Source organism: Pangasianodon hypophthalmus, chromosome 14 (genome assembly GCF_027358585.1).
Source record: "Pangasianodon hypophthalmus isolate fPanHyp1 chromosome 14, fPanHyp1.pri, whole genome shotgun sequence".
Classification (NCBI taxonomy): domain Eukaryota; kingdom Metazoa; phylum Chordata; class Actinopteri; order Siluriformes; family Pangasiidae; genus Pangasianodon; species Pangasianodon hypophthalmus.
In genome coordinates, this window is record NC_069723.1 from 19,682,297 (window position 1) to 19,700,572 (window position 18,276).

Below are 18,276 nucleotides of genomic sequence, written 5' to 3' on the forward strand. Positions count from 1 at the left end.
GAAGGGATTATTTGATGAAAAGATGTTTCAACAGTGTTAACCCATTTTCATTCATTCATTCATTATCAGTACCTGCTTTATCCTGGTTAAGGTTGTGATAGAGACTATCCTGCACCTATCTGTGCCCCATGCACACACATTCATACAGTCACACCTAGTAGACATTAAGAATAGCCAATTTTTTATTTTTTCTGACAAAAAAAATGTTACATTTGATGTCAATTAACTTCAACAATGTTCCATTGTCTACCCACCCTACATCAACTTTAAACTGTTCGTAGCCCTCGTGTTTCATACCACTAATATTAATCAGGGTTGGGATTTTTGAAGAACAAAATACTCTGTGGAAAAAAAATAAAGAACTATGAAAAACTCTGCAAACTATTTCTCCCCAAAAGCTAAGATACACTATAAACACAGTTTAACAATATACGATTGTAGTCTGATTTCCCAGAACTAAATAATAATATTTTTTTTTCCACCAATCCTGTGTACATCTGCAGATGGAAGAATTGTTTTCTTATTTCTTATTGTACTATTCAAAGGTTGGCCCAAATGGGCTGTTTATTTGTAAATGTATACAAAAGTAAAAATGGACTTGTGGCATTGTGGAATTCATGTCAGATATAGCTGATATATCTGATGCAGAAGAAAAAGCAAACACTCAAAATTTGTGTTTCCAAGGTGTTTAAATTTATTTTTTCTTCCTTCAGCTGGTTAAATTTTTAAAAAATATTTTAAATAATTTCTTTCTAATCTCCTCAGTTCTAAAACAGTAGACAAAAGGATTTACTAAAGATGGGACAATTATTGCTCAATCCTGGTCAGGACTACTCGTATGAAAGTGGGGGCATAGAAGCAGACTATGACTATAACATGACTAAGGCAAGTATGTATTGCCTTTTTCTTGTCACTTTTTATGGACATTTTCACAACAACAATAACTATCTTTATGTATGACAAACAGATGAAACCAAATGTTCCACACATTATGCAAGTTAATATAATAGATATATTATTAAAATATGGCTCTGGATCTACACATGTTGTCCTTATAATAGCTGCATAGTCACAAAACATGTACTTCAGAATAGAGTAACAAACTGGTAGAGGTACAAGAGAAGCAGGCAAAATGGACAAAACTGAGGCTCCCACCAACCAGAGTAAAATAGTCATCAAAGCACATCGGAAATTTGTCATAACAGAAGGATACCGTAAAGGACTGCCTATAGCAAAAAAACGATCAAAGGCTATGACAGCAATAGCAAACATCTCCATGACTGAACCTAAATGGAAGACAAACATCTGTACTATGCATGGTTTATAGAATATGGTTTTAGAGCCAACAAGAAGAATACCTATCATAGTTGGACAAGAACTTGTACAGAAGACCATGTCTACAATTGCTAAGTGGCAGATAAAAATGTACATTGGTTGGTGCAGACGTTTATCCACGATAATAAAGCATATGTTTGCAGTGTTAGCAATCATAGCAAGTGTGTACAATACCAGCATGACCACTCCAACAGTCAGTGGTCTTTCTACATTGTCAAATCCAGCAACAACAAATTCAGTAATCACTTTCCTAGAATCATTTGTTGAAGACATGATGACTCAAACTTGCAAGCAGTTTAATCCTTCAGTCAAAAATGACAATAATTCTGATTGCTCCTTAATAACCTAAATTCCTCAAAAGCCAATAGAACAAAATAAGACAAAAGAAAAAAGTTATCCAAAATTCTGTAGAGCTTTTGTAATTGTCAAAGCATCAGTGTAAAATAGGTCCTTCGTAACTGGATTGTCAGAGGAGAGGCACTAATGTTTGTCTTTATGTTATATTAAATGTAAGAACTGATCTGTAAAAAGGATTGCTAAAAGGGATGGGCCTTTGTTTATTTAAGTTATTGTAAATACGCTCACTGACCTATCAGATATTCAACACTATTCCCTTCCCATTTGAAGGAGCACTATGTGTGCAAATCATGTCAAGGTCCATAGGGCAAGTTTCTATTGGGATCAAATCACAGATTTAAGAAGTGATGGATATAATTTGATCTATCTTACCAAAGTGTATACTTGTAAGTTCAAGTAGAAGCGTGTCTGTTATCAGGATTTTGGGAGAATTGTGGTTTGAATAATAAACAGCCCATTAATTATTTAAAATATTATTAGGAAGATATGGGTACAAGATGCACAAAATATACATCACCAAACTGCTGCTGCTGGGTCTTAACTGTCAGCACTTTACTTGCTAAAAATGAGTCCTTTTTTCCCATTTCTCTGATGATGAGGGATCATCAGCTGAGTCAAACAAGAAAGGAAATCAACCCTTCACACCAACCCACACATGAGAAGTTGACCTGTTTTGCTGGGTTAAAGAATTCTATGTCATTAAATGCATTTATGTCTGTCGTCAAATGCCAGAGGCCGACATATTCAGTGGATCGTGTTTATCATTGCATTTGGTGCAATGCAGGCTTTATTAGTTACATTACCCATGTTTAATTCTAATGTTGAAAAAGAGATAGCTCACTAAATTAGATGTTATTTTCCCATTTTTATTTACCCAGAATGACTTCCTTACATGTTTCTTTTTTTTTTGCAATGAAGAATACCTGTAACAAGTGTCATACAATAGATACAATAAGGCCCTATACTGCAACAAATTGGTTTCAATGAAGAGGGCTTTTGAGCATCTGGGAGTGGGCAGGAACACACTATCTCACACCATACCCATTGCTGAGCTCCATATGGTCTCCCCAGAGGTGTTTTCCTGTCTTCCTCCATGGGATGAAAAAACTGAAGTTAGCAGAATAAACAGATGAAGTAGGTACCACACATCCCAGACACACAAACACCCTTAGAACAATTGTTTGAACAATTGTCTAGGTTGAATTTAATATACCAACTCTGGTTGTATTTTTTCATACTTATATATAAGATTTGTTTTTCCTTCTATTTGACTGAAACAGAACAAACAAATGATGTATAATTGAACTGTTCCAAATAAAGAATGCATTAGCAAAATTTATTACTTTATTTTAAGGGCATATAAATTCAAATCATTCAAAATGTTGGAACATATTACTTAAGAATCATATTGTATGGGAGTAATGCTTTGTGGCAGCAGGGACGTGGTCGAGCGCCAGCTGCAGACAGAGATTAGGCACGTTGAACCATCACACATTACCGCCTCATCTCGGTCTGTAACTGTCACTAGACCATGCCCCCACCGCCACATACTTGTTGTCAATGGAAATTTTCCTATCGCTTAAGTTTAGGGGCATGACAATCATTCATAGTATTGGCATATACAGTTTGCTTCTTAAATGGAGAGTTAAAAATATACATTGCATTGAAGAAGTGTTTCATGACAGCATTATGCCAGAAACATAAGCTTTTCATAAATTGTCTAACACTTCTTTATAAAGGTTTTATGTATTGTTTATGAATATGTTGTTGACTAGTGACCATTTGTCTCCACTCCTATGTGACATATTGCATAAAACCTATAATATCACCTGACCATTTCTGAGATAAGCTTTTCATAAATTGTCTAACATTGCTTTGTAAAAGATCTATGTAATGTTTATTAATGTGTTATGAAAAGCATATACAGGTACCATTTAAATAAGGAATTACCACATTTTGTCATATTCAAACATTTATGTTCTAATCAATCTCTTAATTTCATTAAATAACTAATACATTTATAGAACCCGGTGGTGAGGGTGTGGAGGAAGACTCAGGAGACAGGAAGAATTTTAGCTGAGCTCTTGGCTCGTGTTTAATCGGTCCGCACTAATCAGCGCACTTTCAAAAAATACTCAGCAAAACAGCATAACAACTGGAAACGGGTCCATCCTGGACTTGCGGCTTTTGCTCAGTCAGGTTCAAGTTCACACTCCTTGGAATGGGTGTGTGTGCCAAACGGTATCTCACTCTCTCTCTCTTGCCTCTTATGGGAGTCACTGAAAGCACAAAGAAACATATATGAGTAAACTGGCAGTAATAAGACACAGGTGAGAATCATCATGGCTTACCGGACAGTTCAGGAGAATGCAACAGCGGGCCCCCACACAAAACCGCTTTTACCTGGCAGAAAGCTAGCTCACATGGTTCCATCCACTGGACCAGATCTGGCCCTCCCTTTTTTAGTGAGCTCAGTCAACGGGCTGGTGATGTTTGAAAAATTAGGTACAAACCTCTGATAATAGCCATTCAACCCTTCTTTGGTCTTTGGTCTTCAGCAGTCCATGATCGCTGCTGTCTTATCACTTTGGGGATGTACCTGCCTATGGCCCAAGTGATACCTTACTTCCACCCGTCCAACTGCACACTTCTTTGGGTTTGCTGTTTGCTACGAGTCCCAGCCATCTCAATGATCTCAGAACAGCATTCAGATGTTGTAAACACTGCTGCCATGCATTACTATAAATGATTATGTCATCTAAATAAGCAGCATCATACGCATTGTGTGGGTGGAGGAATCTGTCCATGAGACAGTGAAACACAATGTCTGGAGGAGTCCGACACCTGAGATCTGTGCGACCGGGTAGAGGTGAAAACACATTTGAAAATTCTTCTTGCAACCAGGCAACCTGTGCTTCCTGGGATGGTGAGAAATGAGGGCCTTTCGCACCGCTTTATTTCCAGAACTAAATTTACAATACTAAAGTACTGGGTGATTTTGCGGAAACTATTTCCCAGTACCGTTTAAAGGGTTGCATTTGCACCGACAGTGGGCACTAGGAAGTAACATAAGCCAGTCGACAGCGACATCATTTGTGCGCGGCGTTCAACAACAGAAACAAAGACGAACAACGTAAACAACCGGAGGAGGGAGGACGCTGTGATCGGAGCGGTTCGGAGTGGTTTTGTTGTGTCTTGCGTCCATCTATCGCTGTTCTCCATACTTGCGAAATGAGTTGACACTACAGTATGTTTACATGGCGTTTTAAATCATGCGAAAACGCCAAAAAGTGGGTAGTTCCACAATTAGTTAAGATACTATGAAAAGGTTCCCGTGGTGCAAAAGGCCTTATGGTCTCCACAGGGAACCGGGGTGAATTTGTCTACACTTTTTAGACTTACCTCCAGTCCCACCTCCTCCCTCTCAGGAATCACCATCGCCAGATCCACAGGAGCCACCTCTCTCCTTGGATTCAGGAGATTGAGGTGATATATTTGGAGTACATTGCCTCTATCCAATCTCTCGTTCTCACAGTCAACCTTATCTCCTGGTGCAAATTTCCTTAGTTGAGTACCCCATCTTACAGTCAGGACTGTCGTTCTTGGGCCTGACGCAAATTCTCCTTTGTTAGGTGACCTAAGATGTGGCGTTTTGCTCTCAGGTCCAGAACATACTGAATTTTGTTTTCACTGTTAGAAGGTCCCTCCCCTGAATTTTCTCTAATGACGTCTACCATGCCGCAGGGCATGGGTCCATACAATAATTCAAATGGGGATACTATAGTGGAGACTTGCAGGACCCCTCATACTGCAAATAACAGGGGCTCAAGCCACTTATCCCAATTTTGTGCTTCCTCATCAACAAACTTAAGAATCATGTTTTTTAGTGTCTGATTAAACCACTCCACCAGGCAATCTGTTCACGGATGGTAAACACTGGTGTGAATTGATTTAATCCCTAATAATTCATAGAGTTTGTGTAGTGGCTGTGACATAAACGTAGTGCCCTGGTCAGTCAGGATCTCTTTCTGGATACCGACTCAAGAGGTATCATGGAAGAGTGTCTCCGCAATATCGCGTGCTGAAATGTTGCGCAGAGGCACTGCTTCCGGAGATCATGTTGTATAATCCATCAGGACTAACACAAAGTGATATCCTTGTGTGCACCCTTCTAATGGCCCACGAGGTCCATGCCAATTCTTTCGAAGGGGACCACGATTAAGGCTAATGGGCGCAATGGCGCTTTTGGGGTGGCTGGCAGATTCACCAGCTGACATTCACGAGATACTGCACACCACCTGCGAACATTGCCGTGAATGCCCGGCCAATGGAAACGGGCCATGAGAAGGTTTAGTGTTTTATCCTGGCCCAAGTGCCCAGCCATGGAATTATAATGAGCTGAATGGATCAGAAGTTCCCAAAGGCTCTTTGGCACCAACAACTGGGTCGTCTCTTCCTTAGTTTGAGTGTCCTGTGTCACTAAGTATAACCTATCCTTAATAATCAAAAAATATGGGTGGGATAGCGCAACATTAGCCTGGATTTGCTGACCATCAAATTACTCTCACTTGGTCAAACGTCATTAGTGTCAGGGACAGAATTCTGAATCAGTGTTCCTGCTTCCATGAGAGAACGCTGATCCGGGAAATGCCCGGTTTTCCCAAAGCGCCTGCAAACCTTCCTGGGCTTTGCTGTTCACAAGTTCACACTCCTTGGCATGGGTATGTGCGTAACTCTGTGTCTGTGTGTGTGCATGTCTTGCATGTCTCTCTCTCTCTCTCTCTCTCTCACCGGTTATGGGAGTCACTGAAAGCACAAAGAGATACAAATAAGTAGACTAGTGGTAATAAGACACAGGATAGAATCATCATGCTTTATCTGCCAGTTCCACCCGCCTCCTCTCCGTCCACAGCTGATGCTTGACCGCTTCCCTGCTGCCACATACATTTTATAATTCAGAAGATAATATGTCGTTGCATTCCCATCAAATTTATCAGTAGTAATTAATCAGAACAGCTTATTAAAATTTATAAAGAACACTCAAAAAGAACATTTGCACTTTTGTAGCAGTTTTAGAAATAGGAGCAGACGTCTGGAAAAATCAGGGATAGACATATGCAAAACATAATCATACAGACAGCAATGTTAATCCATTTTTTTCTGTTTGACCAAAAAATACTAAAATTAATTTGGCCCAGCATCTTTTAAATTTAATGCCAGGCCATTATGTCCCAATTCAGTTTTGTGCAACAACTTTAAAGCCATTCCCAGCAAGACTTCAATAATTGGGATAAATAACCCACTGAATAATGTCTTTCCAAAAGCTGACATGCAGTTTACCCAGTTGTTTTTATTTGCTCATTAAAAAAATCTACCACCATCCATTTAAGAGACATTGTCTTATTGTTCTTGTTAGGCTTTGTTTCAAAATGTTTGCTTATTTATAAATTAAACATGATTAAATGAAATCAGTAAAGGAAAATTTAGTAGGCCTGTTTTTTTCAAACAATAAAAATGTACAAAAAGGAAATTTGGAAGTCGAATAGCAATTGTTCTCAAGAAAATTTCATTGTGAATGGGTTACAGAACTTCATACAATAATTCAAACTGACTTGTAGCTTACAAATTAATAAAGTGTACTTAAAGTATAATAGCAAACTAAAAGGTATTCCCTATGTGTCTAAACTTATTGCTTTCTTTTTACAACTGGTTCAACTTTTGAAAATATTTTAAACAATTTATTTCTGATCTCCTTGGTTCTAAAGCAGTATATGAAAGGATTAACTAAAGATGGGACAATAATTGACCCCACCATCAGCCCATTTCGTTCCTCCAATGTTAAAACTACACCAACCCTGGTGAGGACTATTCGTGTGAAAGTGGGTACATAGTAGCAGGTAATGACTATAATGTGACTTAAACAAGTATGTATGGCTTTTTTCTTGTCAGTGTTTGAGGTCATTCTTGAAATAACAATAACAATCTTTACATAAGATAAGCAGATGAAACTGAATGTTCCAAAAATTAGACAAGTTGTAAGGATAGATGCATCATTAAAATATGGCTCTGGGTCTGCACAACTTGCCCTTGTAATAGATGCATAGTCACAAAACATGTACTTTATAGTAGAGTAACAAACTGGTAGAGATTCAATAGAAGCAGGTAGCATGGACAAAACTGAAGCAACCACCAACCAGAGTAAAATAGTTATTAAAACACATCGCAAATTTGTCAGAAGAGAACTGTACCGTAATGGAATGCTTATAGCAACAAAACGATCAAAGGCCATGACAGCAATAGCAAACATCTCCATTGATCCACCATAATGGAAGGCAAACATCTGAACTATGCATGGTTTGTAGGATATAGTTTTATAGCCAATGAGAAGAATACCTATCATAGTTGGACATGAACTTGTACAGTAGAGCATGTCTACAATTGCTAAGTGGCAGATAAAAATGTACATTGGCTGGTGCAGACGTTTATCCATGACAATAAAGCATATGTTTACAGTGTTAGCAACCATAGTAAGTATGTACAATATCAGCATTACCACACCAACAGCCAGTGGTCTTTCTACATTGTCAAATCCAGCAACAACAAATTCAGTGATCAATTTCCTTGAATTATTGTTAACCATGTTGACTTAAATTTGCAAGCAGTTTAATCCTCCAGTTAAAAAATGACAATAATTCTGATTGCTCCTTAATAACCTAAATTCCTCAAAAGTCAATGCTACACAGTAATATAAAACAAAAAAGAGTTTATCTGTAGAGCTTTTGTAATTCTAGAAGCATGACTGTAAAATAGGTCCTTCATAATTGGATTGTCAGGAGAGGTGCTAATGTTTGTCTTTATGTTATATTAAATGTAAGAACTGATCTGTAAAAAGGATGCACCTTTATTTATATGCATCTCTAAGCATGTATGATGAAGCTCATTGGCTAATCCAATTTGCAACTCTATTTCCTGCCCCTCTTTTGCCTGAGAACATACAGGAAAGATTATGCTCCATTCAAAAAATGCAGGGTACAGTATACAGAAAATGTTCCATGTAAATGTTATAATGAACATTGATTTATTTATTAATTCTATTAAAACGTTTATTTGTTTAATAAGACTGATTGCTAAAAGGGATGGGCCTTTATTTATTTAAGTTATTGTAAATAAGCTCACTGACCTATCAGATATTCAACACTATTCCCTTCCCATTTGAAGGAGCACTATGTGTGCAAATCATGTCAAGGTCCATAGGGCAAGTTTCTATTGGGATCAAATCACAGATTTAAGAAGTGATGGATATAATTTGATCTATCTTACCAAAGTGTACACTTGTAAGTTCAAGTAGAAGCGTGTCTGTTATCAGGATTTTGGGAGAATTGTGGTTTGAATAATAAACAGCCCATTAATTATTTAAAATATTATTAGGAAGATATGGGTACAAGATGCACAAAATATACATCACCAAACTGCTGCTGCTGGGTCTTAACTGTCAGCACTGTACTTGCTAAAAATGAGTCCTTTTTTTCCATTTCTCTGATGATGAGGGATCATCAGCTGAGTCAAACAAGAAAGAAAATCAACCCTTCACACCAACCCACACATGAGAAGTTGACCTGTTTTGCTGGGTTAAAGAACTCTATGTCATTAAATGCATTTATGTCTGTCATCAAATGCCAGAGGCCGACATATTCAGTGGATCGTGTTTATCATTGTATTTGGTGCAATGCAGGCTTTATTAGTCACATTACCCATGTTTAATTCTAATGTTGAAAAAGAGATAGCTCACTAAATTAGATGTTATTTTCCCATTTTTATTTACCCAGAATGACTTGCTTACATGTTTCTTTTTTTTTTGCAATGAAGAATACCTGTAACACGTGTCATACAATAGATACAATAAGGCCCTATACTGCAACAAATTGGTTTCAATGAAGAGGGCTTTTGAGCATCTGGGAGTGGGGAGGAACACACTATCTCACACCATACCCATTGCTGAGCTCCGCATGGTCTCCGCAAAGGTGTTCCCCTTCAGGAACTTGAGCTGCGTCGAAACGCTATGGGAATGCCTTCAGCATGACTGCGCTCTGAATAACATGTGTAATCAGTCCAATGGATGGGCGAGACGTCACGGGCGGGGTGACATAGCGACCCGGAAGCATAAAAGCCCGAGCAGCAAACGCCGCGCTAGCTTTCTGTCATTCAGCAAGCGCTCTGTGTGATATTGTCTGTCTATTGTTTGTCTTTCTGTGTTGTCTGCGGCAGGCCTAAGGCCAAGGACAAAATGAAACTGAAAAGGGGCGAGAGTGGACAGCATTTTAGGCTGTGTGTTCCTCCCTGCCCTCGTTATATTACCGGCGGGGATACACACTGCTTGCATTGCTAGCGTTTGCCGCTGCGCGTGCTTCGCTCCCGGAAGGCTCTTTTCGAGGAGGGAGACTTCACTCGCGTGACTCGCGGTGCCGGCCCTGCTTCTGCCGAGGCAGAGCGGCGGTTGCGCTCGTGGGGCTCGCAGATGGATCTGGCAGAGGGAATGGAGACTGGCGAGTCCTTTTCTCCTTCCTCACCCTCCAGATCCACTGTCCGCTCTCTGGGTTCGGAAGCCCGCTCTGCAGTTTCTTCCCCCCGGGGAGCGGGCCCGGCGCTCCGCCTGTCTTCCTCCGAGGAGGTTGACATGGAGGGCGCCGACTCTGATCTGCCGCAGTCTCCTCAATATGAGGAGCTGCTGGAGATGGTTTCGCGGGCCGTTGCTAAACTTAGCATTGACTGGCCCCCTGAAACACGAGTTGAACCGCAGGGGTCTAAGCTAGGTGAGCGCTTCCTGCGCAGTAAACCGCCACCTCCACGCCGGAGCCTGCCTTTTTTCCCCGACCTCCACGCTGAGGTGTCGAGGTCATGGAGGAGGCCTGTTTCGGCCCGTTTATTCAGTCCCGCCTTCTCTTACTATGCTAACGTGGCGGGGCTGGACCAGACTGGCTACAGGGCGATGCCCAGGGTTGAACAGACGCTAGCTAGCTATCTGTCCCCTGGTGCGGCATCGTCCCTGAAGGCTCCGGCGCTGCCCACCAAGCCGCTGCGGACCACCTCAGTGCTGGTGGGCAAGGCATACACGGCAGCGGGACAGGCTGGTGCGTGTCTGCACACCATGGCGGTGTTACAGGCGTACCAGGCCGACCTGCTGAAAGAGCTGGATGAGCACGGGGAGATGCCGTCTGAGCACGTGACGGAGCTCAGGCGGGCCGCTGATCTTTTTCTCCGCGCCACCAAGGAGACCGCCCGTGCTATCGGCCGGTCTATGGCAGTCCTGGTGGCGGCGGAGAGACACCTCTGGCTGACCCTGTCCGACATGAAAGAGAGGGACAGGGTCGTTCTTATGGACACCCCGCTGGCGCCCTCGCCGCTCTCTGGCTCGTGGGGCTGCTGTGCGGGGGCAGCCCCCTCCGTGTACTGCCTCCTCTCACAGGGAGGCACAGAAATGCGGTGGGACCGGGAGTCTCGGCGGCGCTCTGGGCCCGGGCCCTCTGACACGAAGACGGATCTGAGGACCGTTCTTTTGTCGAGGAGGGCAGCGGCTAAGAAACCCTGACGCCTTGGGCCCAGGGCTTCCGAGGGCGGGCCCCTCTGGGGCGGGACGGTGTACACCTCATTATACGGTGCCCGTCTCGCCTCAGTGCCCTCGGGAGGTCGATCTGCCAACCCTGCCACCTATGGTGCTTCAGGGCGCAGCGGTCTCCGGCGAGCATTTCTCCCAGTTCTCACCCGGGAACGTAGCGGGTCTGGGAGGCTCGCGGCCTCTTTGAAGAATTTTTGTGAATCCATTTATTTCTGTAAAGCTGCTTTGTGACAATGTCCATTGTTAAAAGCGCTATACAAATAAAATTGAATTGAATTGAATAGTTCGGTCGTTCCCTGTCGGTTCGCGCTCCAGGGCGCCACGCTAGCTGCTCTCGCCGTACCAGAGGTCAGTCTCGAGAGGCTGATCCCCTTAGTGAGCTATTTGGCAGCGTGAAAACTTCTGCCGAATGTGTCTCAATGGGTCCTGTGTACTGTAGAGAGAGGCTGTCAAATTCAGTTTTCCCCCGCCTTGCTTTTCCGGGGTTCTTCCCACTCTGGTGGGTCCCGAGCAGGCTCTGGTAATGGAACAGGAAGTACACACTCTCCTGAGGAAGGAGGCCATCGAGGTGGTCCCTCCTCGCGACAGAGAGTCCGGGCTCTACAGCCGGTACTTCATTGTTCCCAAGAAGGGTGGAGGGGTGCGTCCCATTTTGGACTTGCGGCAGTTGAACCTCTCAGTCGCACGACTGAAGTTCAGGATGCTCCCAGTAACACAGGTCGTGTCTCAGATCAGCTCCGAGGACTGGTTTGTCACGATCGACCTAAGAGATGCTTACTTCCATATCTCCATCCTTCCTCAACACAGGAAGTTCCTGAGGTTCGCTTTTGGGGGTGAAGCTTACCAATATCGGGTTCTTCCATTCGGCCTAGCACTCTCACCCCGCACCTTCACGAAGTGTGTGGATGGTGCTCTGGCTCCTATGTGGCTCCGGGGCATCCGCATATTGAATTATATCGACGACTGGTTGATATTAGCTCGATCGGAGCAGATGGTGGTTCGGCATCAAGATGTCGTTCTCGCCCATATGAAAGAGCTGGGGTTAAGACTAAACGCTGAGAAAAGTGTGCTTTCTCCAGTACAGAGAATCACTTATCTGGGCGTGGTGTGGGATTCGACCATGATGCAGGCACGCCTGTCTCCTGCTCGGATCGAGTCGATCCTCACAGCAGTCGTGAGAGTGAGAGAAGGCCGGTCACTCACTGTGAAGCAGTTTCAGAGACTGCTGGGTCTGATGGCAGCTGCGTCCAACGTAATACCTTTTGGCCTGCTGTACATGAGACCCCTACAGTGGTGGCTCAAGACCAGGGGGTTCTCCCTGAGGGGAAACCCGGTCCGCATGATCAAGGTCACACGGCGGTGCCTACATGGCTTAGACATGTGGAGGGAACCTGGGTTCTTGTCTCAGGGCCCGGTGCTGGGAGCTCATTGTCACCACGTAACGCTAGCGACAGATGCATCTCTCGCCGGATGGGGAGCGGTCATGATTGGCCGCTCTGCCCGTGGTCTGTGGAGCGGCCACCATCTCACTTGGCACATCAACTGCCTGGAGATGCTGGCTGTGTTTCTAGCACTGAAACACTTTCTCCCGGACCTGAGAGTTCACCATGTGTTGGTGCGCACCTGGTGCGGAGACCGCCGGCTCGACCCTGTTCACTGCCCAGTTGGTATAGTGCTGGAGTTCCTGCAGGCCTGTCTCTCCGCAGGGCTGACCCACTCCACCCTGAATGTCTACGTGGTGGCTATTGCGGCCTGCCATGCCCCCCTCGGTGGTCAGTCAGTGGGCAGGCACCCCCTGGTTACACGTTTCCTCCGTGGTGCGCTGAGGCTCAGACCTCCAGTGCGATCCCGGGTCCCTCCTTGGGACCTGGCCGTGGTTTTAGAGACTCTCTGTAACCCCCCTTCGAGCCCATAGAGGAGATTTTGGACCGTCTTTTGATGCTGAAAACTGCCTTTCTCTTGGCGATTTCCTCTCTTAGGAGAGTGGGGGATCTTCAGGCCCTCTCTGTGGCCCCTTCTTACTTAGACTTTGCGCCTGGTCTGGCCAAAGTGTTCTTGTACTCCCGAGCGGGGTACGTACCGAAAGTTCCCTCCTCGGCACCACGGCCGGTCGTGCTGCAGGCCTTCTGTCCTCCTCCCTTTTGGGAGCCCGACCATTGGAAGCTTAACTGTACGTGTCCAGTGCGAACACTGGATGCGTACGTCCACAGAGCTGCCCTGTGGAGGAGGGCGGACCAATTGCTCGTATGCTTTGGTCCCCCGAAGAGGGGTCTTCCTGCTACCAAGCAGACCCTCAGCCGGTGGATTGTGGAGGCCATTTCCCTGGCTTATGAGTCCTCTGGTCTCCCCTCACCCTTGGGGGTCAATGCTCACTCTAACCGAGGTGTGGCGGCCTCGAAGGCCTTTCTCGTAGGTGTGTCCATGCAGGACATCTGCAACGCGGTGGGTTGGTCCACGCCCCTGACGTTTGCCAGGTTCTACGGCCTGGATATGCGAGCCACTCCCGGCTCTTCTGTCCTTTTGCCTTGAGCTGTGCCCTTTCCACACTAGGCAGGGATTTGTAAGTCTGGCGGCGTGGGCATACTCGTTCCCATAGCGTTTCGACGCAGCTCGAGTTCCTGAAGGGGAACGTCTCCAGGTTACGCATGTAACCATGGTTCCCCGAGGGAACGAGACGCTGCGTCTCAGTGCCACACTTCCGGCATCCCTGCCGCGCTTGCCTCATTTCTCAGAGGCTAGCGCGGCATTTGCCGCTCGGGCTTTTATGCTTCCGGGTCGCTACGTCACCCCACCCGTGACGTCTCGCCCATCCATTGGACTGATTATACATGTTATTCAGAGCATGGTCACGCTGAAGGCGTTCCCATAGCGTTTCGACGCAGCGTCTCGTTCCCTCGGGGAACCATAGTTACATGCGTAACCTGGAGACGTCTTCCTGCATTCCTCCATGATATGAAAAAACTGAAGTTAGCAGAATAAACAGATGAAGTAGGTACCACACAGTCCAGACACACAAATAGTCTTAGAACAATTGTTTGAACAATTGTCTAGGTTGAATTTAATGGACCAACTCTGATTGTGTGTGTATATATATATATATATATATATATATATATATATATATATATATATATATATATATAGTCATTCTATATATAAGATTTGTTTTTCCTTCTATTTGACTGAGAAAAAAACAAACAAATGATGTAAGATTTAACTGTTCCAAATAAAGAATGCATTAACAAAATGTATTACTTTATTTTAAGGGCATATAAATCATTCAAAATGTTGGAACATTTTACTAATGTTGGGACTAGTGCTTTGTGGCAGCAGGGACGTGGTCGAGCGCCAGCTGCGGACAGAGATTAGGGAGGTTGAATCATCACACGTTACCGCCTCATCTCGGTCGGTAACTGTCACTAGACCATGCCCCCACCGCCACATACTTGCTGTGAATGGAAATTTTCCTATCGCTTTAGTTTAGGGCCATGATAATCATTCATAGTATTGGCATATACAGTATGCTTCTTAAGTGGAGAGATAAAATGTATGGGTATGTAAGTGTGTATGTGTGTGTGTGTGTGTGTGTGTGTGTGTGTGTGTGTGTGTGTGTGTGCATGTCTTGCATGTTTCTCTCTCTCTCTCTCTCTCTCTCTCTCTCTCTTGCTGGTTATGGGAGTCACTTGAAGCACAAAGAGACACAAATAAGTAGACTAGTGGTAATAAGACACAGGATAGAATCATCACGCTTTATCTGCCAGTTCCACCCGCCTCCTCTCCGTCCACAGCTGACGCTTGACCGCTTCCCTGCTGCCACATACATTTTATAATTCAGAAGAGAAAGACCTATTAAGACCACTTTATGATACAGAATGCATTTCAATAAGTTTTATTTTACAACAAAAGATAATTCAACTGAAGTTGTTCCTAAGCAAGATATTTTATCCTGAAATTGTAAAATATTTAACAATATGAAAATATATTACAACATTCAGTACAGGTTTCTGTGCAACCACATAAACATGTCTTACATCCTAGCTGACCTGTGGCCCATGTTTACACTACTAAGTTTAGTTTATCTTGATAATGACTAATATTTAATGCTTTCTGATGTTATCTGATGTTAACAACAATATTAGCTTACCGCTGCGCTGAAGGCTTTATAATATGCCAGAAGATTTATATATTGTAAAACCAGTGAGTGCAGTAGACCTATAATGTAAGTGTTGTGTACATTTATATAATACTTATATTTTATTTTTCTCATGGAGCATATGTAGAACAACTGCAGCTAAAAGTTACTTTCTCATCCAGCCCATCATACCCATGCTTCAAGGCTGTTCTTTCTGTCAGAGTGTAAACAGAATATGATGTTGTTTATGTGGGTAAATCATTTTCGAGCAAAATGATATATAGAACCTTAAAATAATGAGGTAATCTCTCGTTGCATCTCCATCAAATTTATCAGTAGTAATTAATCAGAACAGCTTATTAAAATTTATAAAGAACACTCAAAAAGAACATTTGCACTTTTGTAGCAGTTTTAGAAATAGGAGCAGACGTCTGGAAAAATCAGGGATAGACATATGCAAAACATAATCATACAGACAGCAATGTTAATCCATTTTTTTCTGTTTGACCAAAAAATACTAAAATTAATTTGGCCCAGCATCTTTTAAATTTAATGCCAGGCCATTATGTCCCAATTCAGTTTTGTGCAACAACTTTAAAGCCATTCCCAGCAAGACTTCAATAATTGGGATAAATAACCCACTGAATAATGTCTTTCCAAAAGCTGACATGCAGTTTACCCAGTTGTTTTTATTTGCTCATTAAAAAAATCTACCACCATCCATTTAAGAGACATTGTCTTATTGTTCTTGTTAGGCTTTGTTTCAAAATGTTTGCTTATTTATAAATTAAACATGATTAAATGAAATCAGTAAAGGAAAATTTAGTAGGCCTGTTTTTTTCAAACAATAAAAATGTACAAAAAGGAAATTTGGAAGTCGAATAGCAACTGTTCTCAAGAAAATTTCATTGTGAATGGGTTACAGAACTTCATACAATAATTCAAACTGACTTGTAGCTTACAAATTAATAAAGTGTACTTAAAGTATAATAGCAAACTAAAAGGTATTCCCTATGTGTCTAAACTTATTGCTTTCTTTTTACAACTGGTTCAACTTTTGAAAATATTTTAAACAATTTATTTCTGATCTCCTTGGTTCTAAAGCAGTATATGAAAGGATTAACTAAAGATGGGACAATAATTGGTCCCACCATCAACCCATTTCGTTCCTCCAATGTTAAAACTACACCAACCCTGGTGAGGACTATTCGTGTGAAAGTGGGTACATAGTAGCAGGTTATGACTATAATGTGACTTAAACAAGTATGTATGGCTTTTTTCTTGTCAGTGTTTGAGGTCATTCTTGAAATAACAATAAAAATCTTTATATAAGATAAGCAGATGAAACTGAATGTTCCAAAAATTAGACAGGTTGTTAGGATAGATGCATCATTAAAATATGGCTCTGGGTCTGCACAACTTGCCCTTATAATAGATGCATAGTCACAAAACGTGTACTTTACAGTAGAGTAACAAACTGGTAGAGATTCAATAGAAGCAAGTAGCATGGACAAAACTGAAGCAACCACCAACCAGAGTAAAATAGTTATTAAAACACATCGCAAATTTGTCAGAAGAGAACTGTACCGTAATGGAATGCTTATAGCAACAAAACGGTCAAAGGCCATGACAGCAATAGCAAACATCTCCATTGATCCACTATACTGGAAGGCAAACATCTGAACTATGCATGGTTTGTAGGATATAGTTTTATAGCCAATGAGAAGAATACCTATCATAGTTGGATATGAACTTGTACAGTAGAGCATGTCTACAATTGCTAAGTGGCAGATAAAAATGTACATTGGCTGGTGCAGACGTTTATCCATGACAATAAAGCATATGTTTACAGTGTTAGCAACCATAGTAAGTATGTACAATATCAGCATTACCACACCAACAGCCAGTGGTCTTTCTACATTATCAAATCCAGCAAAAACAAATTCAGTGATCACTTTCCTTGAATTATTGTTAACCATGTTGACTTAAATTTGCAAGCAGTTTAATCCTCCAGTTAAAAAATGACATTAATTGTGATTGCTCCTTAATAACCTAAATTCATCAAAAGTCAATGATACACAGTAATATAAAACAAAAAAGAGTTTATCTGTAGAGCTTTTGTAATTCTAGAAGCATGACTGCAAAATTTTGCAATTGGATTGTCAGGAGAGGCGCTAATGTTTGTCTTTATGTTATATTAAATGTAAGAACTGATCTGTAAAAAGGATGCACCTTTATTTATATGCATCTCTAAGCATGTATGATGAAGCTCACTGAAGCTCTATTTCCTGCCCCTCTTTTGCCTGAGAACATACAGGAAAGATTATGCTCCATTCAAAAAATACAGGATACAGTATACAGAAAATGTTCTATGTAAATGTTATAATGAACATTGATTTATTTATTAATTCTATTAAAACATTTATTTGTTTAATAAGACTGATTGCTAAAAGGGATGGGCCTTTATTTATTTAAGTTATTGTAAATACGCTCACTGACCTATCAGATATTCAACACTATTCCCTTCCCATTTGAAGGAGCACTATGTGTGTCAAGGTCCATAGGGCAAGTTTCTATTGGGATCAAATCACAGATTTAAGAAGTGATGGATATAATTTGATCTATCTTACCAATGTGTACACTTGTAAGTTCAAGCAGAAGCATGTCTGTTATCAGGATTTTGGGAGAATTGTGGTTTGAAAAATAAACAGCTCATTAATCATTTAAAATATTATTTCTCTCAGTTCATTCATCAAAATCAGAAAGGATAGTAACTTGTAAGTTAAATTTTACAAGGAATTTGTCCAGTAACACTGACTACACTGAAAACAAAATAGTA

The 18,276-nt window shown here is 42.0% G+C and overlaps 3 protein-coding genes across 3 annotated transcripts; all 3 read right to left on the reverse strand.

Moving 5' to 3' along the window:
• Positions 1 to 378: 378 nt before the first annotated feature.
• On the reverse strand, positions 379 to 1,671 carry LOC117599110 (putative olfactory receptor 13C6). The gene has a single exon (XM_034310928.2). It carries the CDS (start codon positions 1,606 to 1,608, stop codon positions 808 to 810), a length of 801 nt encoding a protein of 266 aa, XP_034166819.1. The 5' UTR covers positions 1,609 to 1,671; the 3' UTR covers positions 379 to 807.
• A 2,088-nt stretch (positions 1,672 to 3,759) lies between these two features.
• Positions 3,760 to 9,383, reverse strand: LOC128320171 (olfactory receptor 10G4-like). Its single transcript, XM_053239822.1, has one exon. It carries the CDS (start codon positions 8,330 to 8,332, stop codon positions 7,379 to 7,381), a length of 954 nt encoding a protein of 317 aa, XP_053095797.1. The 5' UTR covers positions 8,333 to 9,383; the 3' UTR covers positions 3,760 to 7,378.
• A 6,372-nt stretch (positions 9,384 to 15,755) lies between these two features.
• Positions 15,756 to 17,760, reverse strand: LOC113539100 (olfactory receptor 5V1-like). The gene has a single exon (XM_053239898.1). The coding sequence runs from the start codon at positions 17,414 to 17,416 to the stop codon at positions 16,463 to 16,465; it is 954 nt and encodes a 317-aa protein (XP_053095873.1). The 5' UTR covers positions 17,417 to 17,760; the 3' UTR covers positions 15,756 to 16,462.
• Between the last annotated feature and the right edge of the window lie 516 nt (positions 17,761 to 18,276).

Coding starts and splice junctions, on each gene's coding strand:
- LOC117599110 (XM_034310928.2), bottom strand. CDS start 1,608: ATGTCTTCAACAAATGATTCTAGGAAAGTGATTACTGAATTTGTTGTT.
- LOC128320171 (XM_053239822.1), bottom strand. CDS start 8,332: ATGGTTAACAATAATTCAAGGAAATTGATCACTGAATTTGTTGTTGCT.
- LOC113539100 (XM_053239898.1), bottom strand. CDS start 17,416: ATGGTTAACAATAATTCAAGGAAAGTGATCACTGAATTTGTTTTTGCT.